The sequence below is a fragment of the Solanum lycopersicum genome, chromosome 1 (genome assembly GCF_036512215.1).
Source record: "Solanum lycopersicum chromosome 1, SLM_r2.1".
Taxonomy (NCBI): Eukaryota; Viridiplantae; Streptophyta; class Magnoliopsida; order Solanales; family Solanaceae; genus Solanum; species Solanum lycopersicum.
Window position 1 is genome coordinate 64,683,361 of NC_090800.1, and position 14,601 is coordinate 64,697,961.

Genomic DNA, 14,601 nt, shown 5'->3' on the forward strand with positions numbered 1-14,601 from the left:
TATTTGCTATTCTAAGTAATTTTCAATTTTGATGACGAAATTCATTGTGAAGATCCGCAGACTTGATGTACATATGGGCCGCACAGTCCAAGGGAAACTTACATAAATATATTATAATAAAAAGTTATTTATCATTTGTATCAATAATATTTTTTTCACTTAACCATTTTTAATTTATTTACAATACAAGTTTGATATATATTACAAAAACAATTTATTATTCACATATAATACAAATTTTAATGATGTATAATATATTTATCACATTTTAATACACTTATAATACAATGTGACAATTTTTTACCAAACAAACATGATATATTTCAAAAAACAATTACAATTCATATATATTGCATACATAATTCACTTTTAATACATATTACAAATTTAACAAAACATTGCTATAAATGATAATAAACAAAAAATATCGCTAAAATCAGTAATTATTTTTTAAAATATATTAATTTATGCAACATTTTCATCTATGAAACTCCATATAGATGAGTTAACCCAAATTTTCCTAGTCGACCTACTACTACTAGTAAGTAGTAACCTCAACTTTTCATTAAAGAAAAATTGAACATATAATTATTCCTGCACAATTGCTTTTGAAAAGTAAATATGTAGTTTAAAATTCTATAAATATGTAAAAAAATTTGTTGTAAAAATATTAGGCAAATTTTACTTTTACACAGTTCTTGAGTATTGTATAATGTAAGATAAATAAAGTTAGCAGATATAGTTGAGTTATAAAAGGACTTATAACTATATTAAAATATGCAAGTATAATATAAAGTATGTATTTAGTTTTACACTATATAAAAGGGATATAAACTTTTATTTTCAATCATAACCTATCACGATTATTGAACTTAGAGATAAAACTGTTAATGGTATTAACACTCGACGTTTCCGATTCCATTAACCTTCATTTCGTGAATTTGATATAATCCTCATGGAAGCTGATTTATTAATGATACTAGGTAAATTATCGTTACTTCACGCGGTGGTGGACTACGTCAATTTAGTTTTTTCAAATAAGATATGAAAACGTCAATTATTTTTTTTCAAATAAGTTAAGAAATGTTTTTTAATCTTAAAACGAAAAAGATTTGATTTTTAAGTTTTTTTTATGGATTTTGTTATTAATTCTTCATTTTACTATAGATGTTCATCACCAAAGTCTTTTGAAAAGATATATTATTATTTGATTGTTTATATTTGTATTTTCAAAAAGTGGTACAAATTTTTTATTCATTAACTGCGAGAGTTTTTCTCCTATTCAAGGTCTCTACATACATAATCTAAATGATGTCTTGGCAAGTCTCTTATTCAAAATCATGCGCAGTCGATGACAAGTCTCTTATTCAAAATCATACGCTGTCGATGACACTAATTTGATAGACAAAAGACATATTTTGTTGTTTATGTTTCGATCAATATGATTAGAACTTTATTTTTGTGGACCTTTAATCTAACGTTATAAGGAGATAATTATTTCTTTAGTATAGATTCATCTTACATTGAGGGGTAATTCATTAACTACAACCCAACATTTGAACCCTAAACATTTGACTAAGGTTAAATTATAAATTATGATTTGAAAATATTATCAAATATATCGACAAAACAATATTATATTATTTTGGCCTCATTTGTTTGCACTTAATGCGGTTTGAATCTTAATAATTCAGATTTGCCTCATTAAGTGTGTTTGTTTTTAAGAACTGAATCTTAATTATTCAGATTCAGTTAATTAAGTTCGTTTGTTTTATTTTCTTATAAGTCTCTTAATGGGTCTGGATATATCTGAATGAATCAGATCTGTAACACACCCTTAACACTATTCATACTAAAAAATAAGACTCCTATCTTAATTTAACTAAATCACAACAACTCATAAAAGTTATTTTCTTATTTAATTAATATTTAATTACATGCTTGCCATAATAATTTCCTTTATTCATATTAACTTAATATACATTTTTTACTTTAAAAGATTACTCAATATATTTAATTGATTGGCACTCCCATGATATAATATTTAGCACGGTTTCAAAAAATAAGAAAGTATTAGTTATTTGATCGATAACAATAATAAATTTCTAAAATAAAATAAAATAAAATATTTTCCTAAACTATATATTTACTACTCTATATAAACTATTTTAAATTGCATAATATTAGATTCTCAAAGTATTTGAGTGCAAAAAATAATCATATCGATGATGTAACTTGATGTTGAGTTCTTAAAAGATAAATCATATTACCTTGTTACGGTAAAAAAAAGTTCAAAATATTATTTTATATGAAAAAAAACTATTTTACTAACAAAGTTTTGATAATATTTTATTGATATAATGTTTAATTTCATATGTGCATTCATATATTGAAAACAAACTGTCCTAATAATTTAGTGTTCAGATTCATAGACAATATTTTAATATTCAGATGTTTATTCAGATTTACACATCTAGATCTTAGTGCACATTTTAATATTTAAATGCGTATTCAAATTCAAATTCAGACGTCTTAATCTTAATAGAAACAAACGAGACCTTAATATCACTACTTGTTAATCAAATTCACAAATAAAATTATATTTATAATATTTAGAAAAAATGCACAAGTAACCCCTAGACTATGACCGAAATCGCAAAGACACCTTACTGAGGTCGTATTATCCCCCTAAACTTATTCTTTTTTTGTAATTTTGTGTACCTCTTTGGTGTACGTAACATCCAAATATCTTCGATGCGCCTCAATTGCGTGGAGTCATATAGAGTGCCACATAAGACAAAAGGTCTATAAAATTACAAAAAAAAAATTTAGGGGGTAATGGGACCTTAGTTTAGTTAAGACGTGTCTCTGGGATTTTGGTCATAGTTTAGGAGGTGCTTGTGCATTTTCCTTGATATTTATTAATTTTTTTCAACTAAAAGTATAATGTCTAAATAGAAATATTAACCTAATTGTTTTGATTTTGAACTCCCTTTATTTTTAAATTTTAATATTAAATTATATTTTTTAATTAATTTTTATTGGCCCACGGGCCGGCCCTACTGATATTTCTCAAGCTCCCCAAATCCGTAGGCTTATTCAGGCCGGGCTAAAAAACCCTTTTCTTAAATGGGCTCTAAAAATCTTAGCCCACCCCTATTAAATCCTGGGTTAGACCAGGCTGGGCCAACGGGCCTAGCCCATATTGACGGCTCTATCACCAGTTTGTTGATACAAAAACGATAGTGTTAGTGAGTCATTCAATAGGAGCAACGTGCATAAACATTTAATTGTGCAGAAGAAGAAGTTCAGAAGTTTCGTTGTGTTAAAATGAGAGAAAATTTCTCAATTTATGGACAATAAAGGTTAGCGTGAATAAATGTTTATTGTACCTTATCGGAAAGGTCACAATTTTTCATAAAATTCACAATTTTATTTTTTAAAAAAAGTTGCATCTCTTCATAAAAGTCACAATTCTTAGTAAAAGTTGCAACTCTTCGTAAAAGTCACAACTTTTTGTAAAAATTTTGTAATTTTTTTTTATAAAAGTTGTAACTTTTCATAAAAGTCACAATTTTTTGTGAAAAGAAAGACTAACTTTAGAAATAAATAAGTTAAAAAGAAATCCTAATTGTGATGACACCGCATAAGCGGACCTAGGATTCCTTTTGATGTAATATATGATTTTAAAATTCTAAATTTGATTATTATGAAAAAGGAGTACTAAAACTTTTTAAATTTGCTCAAATAATGTAACTGATTATTATGAAAAAGGAGTAATAACACTTTTTAAATTGGCTCAAATAATGTCACTGAAATGGAAGGAGTATAAATAATCTTGGAATCTATTTCGCAGACAACAATATAAGAAGAGCTTTCCGAGGTTTGCAGCAAACAAATAACCCATTTATGATTGGATATCATAATTTGAAATTACATTGATATAAAGTGATATTTTCTCATAAATATGAAAATGAAAACTTCAAAGAAAAATTCAATTCTTATACAATCTATTTAGATAAACAAACCATAATCCATAAAAAGGATAATTGAAGCATCCAAACGCCATATTGATAAATCATATATCTTCATCTTTAGCATTAATAAATCACATATCTTCATTTTTCATTAGAAGTAAATTTTATTTTTATAAATTTTTGAATACACAAATTTTATAAAAATATATTAAACAATCATAGTAGTAAGTAGTAACTATTTTTTTTTAATACAGTTCTTTCGCACTAGGAACAATTCATTCCAAGTATAAGTAATTTTGCTTTGGCAAAAATTTAAAATGATGAATCTTACCAAAATATGAATTTATGGTTCAAATGTTACATTAAATATTTTTGGAAATCTATTATGTTTTCAAATAAATTGAAATTTGATATCATGATTTTCTATCGCATGTTCAAATGCAACCTTAGTTTCAATTGCAAACAACGCAACTGTAAAGATAACTTGACTAACATTGGCAAAACGTCTTTGATGAAATATTGGCACAAAATCTTGATCATATTTTATCTTACTATTTCCTTGAAAATTTTATGTGAACTAATAATAGGAATTCTTCGTGAAATTAACGTACTGGAGATGAAAAGAAGATTACAACGAAATACACGAAAAATCCAGCTAATAGAATACCAGCGTAAACTAAATTCTGAGAAGACTGCACAGGAAGCTTGTATTCAATACTGCAGCATTTCATTTTCTCTCTCTCAGAAGCCAAAATATGTTCCACATACCTAAATATTAGAAAATTCAACAATCCACAACATAAGAACCTATACGAAAATTCCTAATCTAAAAGGGATAAAAGTTTCATGTGTAACTTACTGTTGAGTGAAAATGGAGCTTTGCAGGATATCTGAGCTGTTTGAGTGTGCTTCTTGCAAGCGATGATCATACAGTAGGGAAGACAATTCTACGAGTTGTTCCTCAAGGTTCTGTTATTCGATTAAGTCAGCATATGCCAAAAAGCTACAACCAGATTTACCAAGTATAGGAAAAGTAATTACTTACATCCAAATATTTTTCGAGACGATCAACCAACTCATGGGGGAATGGTTCAGGCAAGTTGGTAGTCTTTTTATAGAACTTCTCCAGCCATAAGTCAGTGCTTGTTTTGTTCTTTTTACCCTTCACAGGCTCACCAAGAGGAGTTTTCAGATGTTCTGCAGCAAAAACTTGTACAGCCTAGGAGGAAAAGAGATGGACAGATAAATACAGGTTAGAGCAAAAGAGTTAGGTGAATGACAACTAGAAGTACCTCTGATGTCTCCCTGATCCGGTGAAGGGCTGAATCGACACGTGCATATATTGTGTTCCTCTGCAGGTGATGGTAAATGATGACAGTTTAGTTTATGCGAGTTACAATCACATCTACATCATGTAGAAAGTGACGAGCAGATAGTGAAGAGAATAACATACCAGGGCGACATCCTTGAGCAATTGACTGACTTGTGAAGTGTTAGAGAATGGTCCAAATGGGTGGCAACCAGTTGCCCAGAGCCAATTTACAACAGGCCTTTCATGCACATGAGAAGCCTTTTCATATGGAGCACTCAACCCACCCACAACAGAAGCCAGTCCTGCCAATATATGTTGTTGGGCTAGCATTGGAATAGCATGCCTTCGCTCTATTTCTGAAACATAGCTGTCAAATACCAACAGGAAGCAAGTAAAGATCCCCAAACTAGATGCATGCAAGGAGAATAAACATCAGAAAACATTTAATGGAAGATTAATAAGTTCACTAATGAAATAATTTGAGGTAGTCTTCTTTTACCATATTTTGTGTTTCTCATAAATGTATTAGACCTAAAACATAAAAACCATAATAATGCTTCTGATGAAGAGAGAAATTGTCTAGAGAAATTGCATGCAAAATCTTTTAGATGCCTAAAGAACGAATACAGGTGAATATGAGGGAGGCAATGGAAATAAAATCTTGCTATATACTTGGGAGTATGGTTCTCAATGACATTTCTTCTATAATTGTTGTCTAGAGAAATTGCATGCAAAATCTTTTAGATGCCTAAAGAACGAATACAGGTGAATATGAGGGAGGCGATGGAAAAAAAATCTTGCTATATACTTGGGAGTATGGTTCTCAATGACATTTCTTCTATAATTGTTTTCTGTAGTCAGTCCAATCAGCAAAAAGTTAGGCTGGTTGGAGATCAGAAGTCATCGGTCTCCATTAAATAGAATAAGATAAAGAGTAAATTTGTTATCAGGGTCTTGCAGCATTCTATTGACATACTCTGATACGAATGGTCGCAATGTCAATTTTAAATACTAATTAAAATCTAAACTGAGTTTACTAGATTTATAATTTAATTGAGGCCAGGAAGACAGAACCAAGGAAGTGCCACTACTTTAGTAGAAAGAGGTTGCTGCAGCTAAAATATTGCCAACAAAGGAAACTTAAAGCTATCTCCTACCCCTGGTAGATTAAAAGTTCCATGATTGTAGTATACAGTAGAAATCCATACTGAAGGACACCAAAACAAACAAGATAATAAAAGCAATGAAAACGGAGTAAACACGTCACCCACCTCAAAGTTATCTTATCATTCTGATGTTGGAGTACAATAACTACATCTTTACTTGTCCAAACAAGACTTTCCTCTTCCATCATAAGATGTTCATCCACATCAGCTAAAGATAGAACAAACCTGTAAACAAGGAGGATATTGTTAGAGCATGGCACTCTTGTTCAAAATGGCAGCAATAGGAGAAAAAAGTTCTGGAATTTAGGGTTAGAACTTTTTGATCTTGTTGGGCAATTTTTATGTCGGTGTAAAATCAAAATGTAGAGAACCTGCTTTATTGAATATTGGATGGAGATAAGCCTAGATGGATGAAAAGGGGTAGTGAGGATTCATATAACTGACCCTGGCTAGGTTGGGACCAAGGCTTGGTTATTTATGTATCTATTCATCGTCAAAAAAGTAAAAGAAAAGAAATTAAACTTAAAAAGAAATAATCAGAACAGCCAAATAGAAGAGACATGTAATAAAGACGATGCTTTTTCGGCATTTCTGATATATATATCATCCAATAATTCAGCAACCAAATTGCTATACGGTCAACTATGTTAAATGGAACAGCATGCAGTACAAGTTTGTTTTCATTGTTAAATCTTACTCAAGATATAAATAAAAGATGACAACAGGCATAGTGTAATAAGATATTGTTGCTATCCATGAAGTCCAATATCAAAGACCAATTCAATGATTAATGCAGAAGCATATGACGAGCATACCTAATTATTGAGTGCAATAGGTAAAGAGGTTCATTACATAAAAAAAACACAAGCTCCTGAAGATCAAAGACAAGTCTTTTAGCAGAACTAGTAAATGTTACTGAGCAAAAAGGTTCATTACATGAAATACACACAATTAAAAACAAGTCTTTTAGCAGAACTAGTGATTGGTGACTGAGTAAAGAAAGAAAGTTCCCAAGGCTATGATCTAGTGGTAAGAGGGCAGTGGATACACGTCACTGGTTTGAACCCTGCAAAGAGAAAAAAACTTGGTATTTAAGTGGAGAAGGGTAGAGGGGTATGCCCAATATCCACCGAGTCGAGACTCGCATTACCGATTTGTATAGCGATATTTCTGATGTGTTCATTCAGTATCAGAACTCAGAAGACAATGTCAAACATGAAAGAGATAACATCAACACAACAGTTATAAGCAATCAAGAAAAGGTCTCAGTGAAATAAAAGGTTATTGCGCTCACACTGGAATGACTCTGGTACCATATGTGCGGTGCAGATCACCTTGCTTCTTTTTTACTGCTCTTTTCTTCTCCTTCTTTCGATTCTGGTTATAAGTAGACCAGATAGGTTTATGCTTTAATACGGAATCACTTGTACCATCATTCTCATCCATCCAGTGCTAGAAAAAAAAAGAACACAGATTTAGAACAATAAGGTAAGAAGTAAAAGCTATATGCATGTGCAAGTTGCAACGGATAAATATTGATACAAGGCATATAGGAGTGTTCTGCAGAATATTTGCAAGGCAAGGAAATGGAGAAACCAACCTGGCGGAGAAAAAATTTACTTGAGAGTGAAGGGTCAGAAACCTCAAGTAAACCAGCAGCTAGCACATCTGCGGATCGTTCCATCTCCTGCATTTATCAATTGCAGAGAGAACTTTATGTTATAAGAAACTCCTAATAACCAATCTGACAAAAATATCAGAAGACCAAAACAAATGAATAAATGAACAAAAGATTAATAGAGACATCAGATAACAATCAAGAACTGACAACCCCTGGAGATGTGGTAAAAATAGAGGGATGTCAGTAACAGATACTCCCTCCGCTTCAACTTGTTTGTCTGGTTTTGACTTGACATGGAGTTTAAGAAAGTAAATAAGACTTTAGAATCTTGTCTTCTTAAACTAAAGATATGTAGAATGCACCAAAATGACCTTTAATCTTGTGGTCTTAAACATGTGGAAAGAAGAATTAAAGAGTTGCCAAAAAAGGAAAAAGAACATTCTTTTTGAAAGGATTAAAAAGGAAAGTAAGACAAACAAATTGAAACGAAGAAAGTACACCATTTGCCTACTGAAACTATTTGAAGACCTTTTCTCACATATAATCTTAATGCATTTCACATCCAACTGCACTTATTATCTCAATTGGAGGTAACATAGAAAAGGGAAAAGGAAAATAAGGAAACCACCTCTCTAAGGATCGCACCATCAAGATATGTCTTTGTATGTACATGGAAACGTCCATCCTTCTTTGTTTCTTGAAGGGAATGACCCCGCATGGCTTTTGAAACAGCTATAGCCAATTTCTCATGGCGATGCAAAGCATGTGAACCTCCAATCATTACTACTTCCTGTTCTTTGTGAAGCATTTTCTTCACCTGAAGGTCAAAAACTAAAAGTTCATAATTCATGTATGGTCCTGGTTCCATCTAAATTGTAAGATTTTGTTCTGTTGGGTACCAACATTGTTAGACTCAGCAAATACACAAGGGAAACTAAAAAAAAATACAGCGAGAGAAAATTGGTAAGGGAAACTGACTTAACGACTAAAGAACAATTATCCTAAACCTTTTATTTTCTTTGTCACAAAAGAAAAATAGCCTAATTTAAACAGCAAGGATAGGATTAACATCTCAACACTAAAGTAGCAGTCAAAATCTACTTCCGCCCTCCTCCTTTTGATAAGTAAGCAAGTATCAGTCTTTAAAATGACATCTCTACCAGTAAGGATTGATGTCAAGTATAATAAGAAAGTAAATATCTGTTTCATCAACATCTGAAAGCTTTACAAGTAGTTTTGGAAAGAAACATAATTTAAAGTTTCCTCAACATTGTTTAGTGCAAAAGCAACAACATTTTCAACTCAGTCACAAAACGAATAACATATCAACCATCCAAGTCACTGGATACGCAGAAAAGCATCATAAGAGATCAGGATAATGAGGTAAAAATTTTACCTCCGCTTCAATTGCTCCAACGTCAAGACTATAGTTATAGCCCTTTGTCATGATATTGAAGCGATTATGATTTTGAAGGACAATGATAGGGATAAGCAACCTTGTTGTCATATCAACAGTTTCAAACCTAATGAATACATGATTAAAACACTAAGATTGTATTAGAAGAAAGAACAAAAATGATCTATAACTGGCTACAAATATGAGCACAGAGAAAGCAGGGGGCAGGGACACTATCTGTAATCATCCTTTTTTTTTTCTTTTTTTTATCCGTAATCATCCTATATGACAAAAATAAACACATCTAATCCTCAGGATGGTATCTTCATAAGTATGCAAAGAAACAGATAGATCTGCAATTACCAATGCTGTCTAGTTTTCTTCCTCTTAAATGTGATATTCATTAACTATTAGGGTTCAAGAATCAAATACATGCTTAAAACTTATCAAGAGCTTTCAGAACCATGATAACCATCATCAAAAGTAACCCGAACAGTCTAACCTTGTGTAAGGAAATAAAAGACTTTACCTAACATCCGGAGCTATGACATGTTCAATGGTGGTTGCAACTAGAGAGGCAAGCTGCCCAACAAAAATATCATCAGCAGCATGCTCAGTTACTACACCTGATCCTTTGTGAAGCACAACGTTCCGCAAACGCGGCAATGATCTGGAACTAATGCTTCCTTCTTCAGTTTCAATCTTTCCATAAGTGCAAGGACCTGCTGAGAGGTCAACCACAACAAACCTGAAATAATAATGCCAGAAAACTCAAACTTCTGTACAACAGGTTAAAGACAATTGAACTTTCAACTGATTTATCAAAGTTACAATTGAAAATATGATTCAACGACAATAAGGTATCTTAACAAAATATGAGATCTAAAAAAAAATTGACGAAAACCAAAAAGGAAGCCAAGTTCGCTAGACCACTAGACAGTCTACGAAGAAAGTGAGATCGGCTGCAACATTTCGCAGAACCATTGTTAACTTTTAATTCTATGTTATAGAAAACCCATCACCTTTTACCTACACTACTTGTTCCTGTCCCAAACAGAAAATCTTGCTCCCATATGTAAGTTACTACAGGGGCTTAAACCTTCTGAGAACACATAAAGAAGCTAAAAAGACTGAAGGTACATAGGTACATCCAGACAAAGAAAGAAATTAATCATCAACTTTTTATGCCACGTGATCACACGATCTGTAGCTTTTAACTCACAGTAGAGATATTAAAACTGCAGAAGTCTAAGCAATTCACAAAGAACACTTTAAAAGAAATAGGATGCTCGGGCTAAAGATACACATTTGATTCCCACCATAGGGTCAATCTTGAGCCACAAATCAATTAGCATATGAAGGCAGACCTAAAGGTGCAATACTATTATCCAACTAGCAGATGCTCAGTAATTATCTTGTGTAAAGGGCACATTTTGTTATCCCTTATCCTTTCTCTGTATAAACTAAGAGAACTGTTTCAACATCAAGTATAACGTACGATATAAAGCCAGTAATACCTGCCAGACCCAAGCCAAACCTGAGAAGCTCCCCCTCCATTATAACGATAGCGATATATGTAATCTCCTTCTTGTTTTTTCATCTCTTCCTCGTTAAGTTGTGTAATTCTTCCATACATTAAACTGTCCAGGTCAATGTCCGTGTTCCTTGGATCCAATCTTACCTGCAGTGAAGTTCCCATGGTAACAACAGTCAATTAATGTCCCTATTCAACACTCAGAAAAAGAAACTTAGTGAATTAAGGTTTGAAGTCTGATGTAATGGGTTAGTGTGCAACAACTGACTTCTCGACAAGGACGAACAACAATCAAAGTTAATGAGAAGTAAAAACTTAAAATTTTCTTAACAAATATTATGGAAAAAGGTCAACCTGAACACTTCGTATCCTTCAGTAATAAAATCAAACAAATCAAGAATTTGATGGTCAAGTTTGCCCACATACCTTATCAAAGTTAACAATAAAGATTACAGTAGGCCATGGTCTATCCATCTCTTCAGCAGACTGCCCCCAACTTTCAAGATCAAATAGGTAAGAATAAAGTTTCTGAAATTCTGGTTCCACGGCAGTTGCCTCAACTTCAAAAAGGGGAACTTCTCTTCCAAAATCAGTCTACAAATCAGAAAACAGGTTGACATTTGATTTTGATTTTATGAAGTAGAAACATAAAATAGGAGAATCTGAGACAAATTCAGAATTAATATTATCTGGTACAGTCACCTCTCTTGCATTTCCAGCAGGCACCATTGCTGCCTTAAGTGCTTTCTCCAAAGCTATTAGTTCTGGCTGTCCAGCCTGCAGCAACAGGTGACACCAGAATCACAACAGTAACCATAAATTATTAGCACCAGCCATTCCATTTTCATCTTCGGAACATCTTAAAGAGTACTCCGAACATCATTCTTTTTTTATTTTGCTCAGTCATTTATCAAAAAATCTAAACTTTTTATTCATCGTATATTTAGGCAAGGGACACAAACATATAATTAACAGCAACGACTACATCCATTTCCAGTTGAGGTTTCCTTCTCCATTTATCTGATGAAGGACAACTCTTCTCTCATTGGATCCCCAGTAAGTGAATGTTTAAGTTCGATTAAGTTAAGAATTCCTGCCTTACATATCTAGATTACAACAACTTCCGTTTAGAGATAATTTATTGTTTTTGAGATAAATCTAGATTACAACTACTGCCAAGCTGCATCCCAAATTACTATAAATCACTATTTGGATATGGAAAAAAGGAGTTATTTTGTTGTTTTTTTAATTGTTCAAAATGAAACTAGAGTTTTGTCTTATTGCTAGGAATAAGCCATCATCTCAGTTTGAAAACCTCGAGAAATTAGGCCATCTAACTTCTATCTAGTGGTAAAGTTTCAAATTTAAATGCCACAAAAGAAGTTCTTGATATCCTTAATATTAGGATCTTGTTTGCTTAGAACAAAGGAATCCAAGCCGATATTGGCTAATCAATCATTTTGAGGCATAAGATTTGTGAATGGATAACAGAGAAATATTCATAGGATTGTTACCATTTCTTCAAAGAACATCATAGAAAAGCAACCAATAGTGAGAAAGCAGTAATCATGACTATAGTGTAGCTCTATTCAAAATTAGAAGAGATCTCCGAACATAACACGAAAACAACCATGATTCTAAAAGCACCATGGCAAAATGGTACAAGCATAAATCATAGAAGGGAGAAGGCTCACCGGAAATGTATTATATACTAAGTGATGCTCAATATCAAGTGGTTGGCCTGTCTCCAAACACGAGGGTCTATGAGATGGGAAACTGACTTTCAGAAACTCCTCCAGCTTTGGAGAATCTAATGCGTACCTATAACCCCCATCACCACTAAAACCAACAAGAACTATGTTGACTTCCAGAGGGACTTGAAATGGAACCTGTACAATACTAACACGATTAGGCATTGGAACAAAGCTTTTATATGGAGAGAATTTGAAAAAGTAAATAGCCTGCATTATAATCTCAAGTCATCAATTTTCTGGCCCTGAGGATCGTCCATAGCCTATTATCTATTCCCCTCGTCAATGAACATATAGATCAATTTTGGGCCAAGCCACAGTGCTAGTACCTAAATTACATTGTAAAAATTTAAAGTTGCAATGTATAGGACTTCAGAGTTGACTGATAACAAAATAGAACAAAAGCAATTACAGGCATACCATGAATTTGAACGATCACAAACACATACAAAAATAAAAATTGGTAGATTTTCAGTCGAATTCAATACGAACTTCGAACAAATTTGACTAAATTCCCACTCCAGTTTAAGCAGATCTACCTCGGCACGAGAATGAAGCATTTGACGAACTTCCGATCGAACGTTTTCTTTAACGTCTTGAAAAGCTCCATGGTGCCACTGTTGGTGACCAGGATCTCTACGATAGGCTTGAGATGCTGATTCTGATAGCGTCGAGAACAGACTCAGTGCAACTATTGCTACACAGAAACAGCTTGTTATTGGAACCATCTGAACTTTCTATTTCTCTTTCCTTCTCAAAGATGTAGCATTTGAATGCGGTAGAGCCGAAAACGATATCGGCAGAACAAAGTTCAGTTCTCCGGCGAGAAGAATCGCCTTCCCCGGTGGCCGGAAATGTTTGACCCGTTTCACTGGAGAAGAATTGACGGACGGAGACAGAGTGAGCTTAACTAAAATTCCACAAGTGTCCCTGTTCTGTTACATTTTCTATTTTACGTTTTCTCCACTCCCGTGTGAGTCCATTTACAATACGGGCCAGACGGGTCTCGTCAAGCCTATCCTTCAAGAGGCCCGATATGGTTTTGAGAAATTTGTATAACATAGTTAAGGGAAATTTTTCAAAATGCCAATATTTTAGTATTTAAGAGTGCTCATTAGCAACACTTTTAATATTTAGTAAAAATGTCAAATTTTAGTTTGTTATGTATCTTATTTATGTTTTTATTATTTGTTTTTATTTAAAGAGTATAATTATTTAATAACAAAAGGAGAAAATCAAGGGAGAGAATATTTCAAAAAAAGTAAGGATCTTAATTTTCTCATCAGTTACATTTTCAAATAAAATTCAAATTATTCTTTTTTTTCTCTCCAGAATTTTTACCTTTTTAAAATTATATTCATTTCACAATATATTCTATTTATATTTATTATAGTTTTTTATTAGTTTGTATTCATTCCAATAGGTATGCCGAATTTATCTATATAGTCATTTAAGAAATATATTTGTATTTTCATATATTTTTTTCCCTATATAGTTAATTTTTCATCAAAAATCTTGTACGTATTCATTTCAATATGTATTTTATTTGTATTTCTATTTATTCTAGTTTTTATTTAGAATTTGGTATAATAATATATAAAATAGAAAAAATTAGTATGATGAAAAAGTGAATGAAATATAAAATTGAAAAGAAATAATTGAATATTTGGTGTACTCATTCTTAAATAAAATACATAACTAGTTGACATACCTTTAGAATAAATACAAATTAGAAAAAAATGTCAAATTCAGAAACAATGCAACATAATTTTTGAATGAATACAACTGTTAATTGTAAAAATACATACTAACTAAAATAGTATCAAAATTCAATATATACTTTC

The 14,601-nt window shown here is 32.1% G+C and overlaps 1 protein-coding gene across 3 annotated transcripts; it reads right to left on the reverse strand.

Moving 5' to 3' along the window:
• Positions 1-4,466: 4,466 nt before the first annotated feature.
• On the reverse strand, positions 4,467-13,823 carry LOC101264054 (uncharacterized). 3 transcript variants are annotated; one of them, XM_004228965.5, is made up of 16 exons: positions 13,297-13,823; positions 12,701-12,895; positions 11,709-11,783; positions 11,433-11,600; positions 10,990-11,153; positions 10,002-10,220; positions 9,473-9,599; positions 8,705-8,893; positions 8,056-8,142; positions 7,750-7,907; positions 6,561-6,680; positions 5,431-5,656; positions 5,270-5,329; positions 5,023-5,196; positions 4,837-4,946; positions 4,467-4,745 (listed from the first exon to the last, which is right to left on the reverse strand). In XM_004228965.5, exons 1-16 carry the CDS (start codon positions 13,483-13,485, stop codon positions 4,580-4,582), a joined length of 2,427 nt encoding a protein of 808 aa, XP_004229013.1. In that variant the 5' UTR covers positions 13,486-13,823; the 3' UTR covers positions 4,467-4,579. The 3 variants fall into 3 exon arrangements, with proteins under 3 accessions (XP_004229013.1, XP_069154209.1, XP_069154218.1); XM_069298108.1 differs by having other exon boundaries at positions 12,701-13,086; positions 13,178-13,713; XM_069298117.1 differs by having other exon boundaries at positions 12,701-13,086; positions 13,297-13,680.
• Between the last annotated feature and the right edge of the window lie 778 nt (positions 13,824-14,601).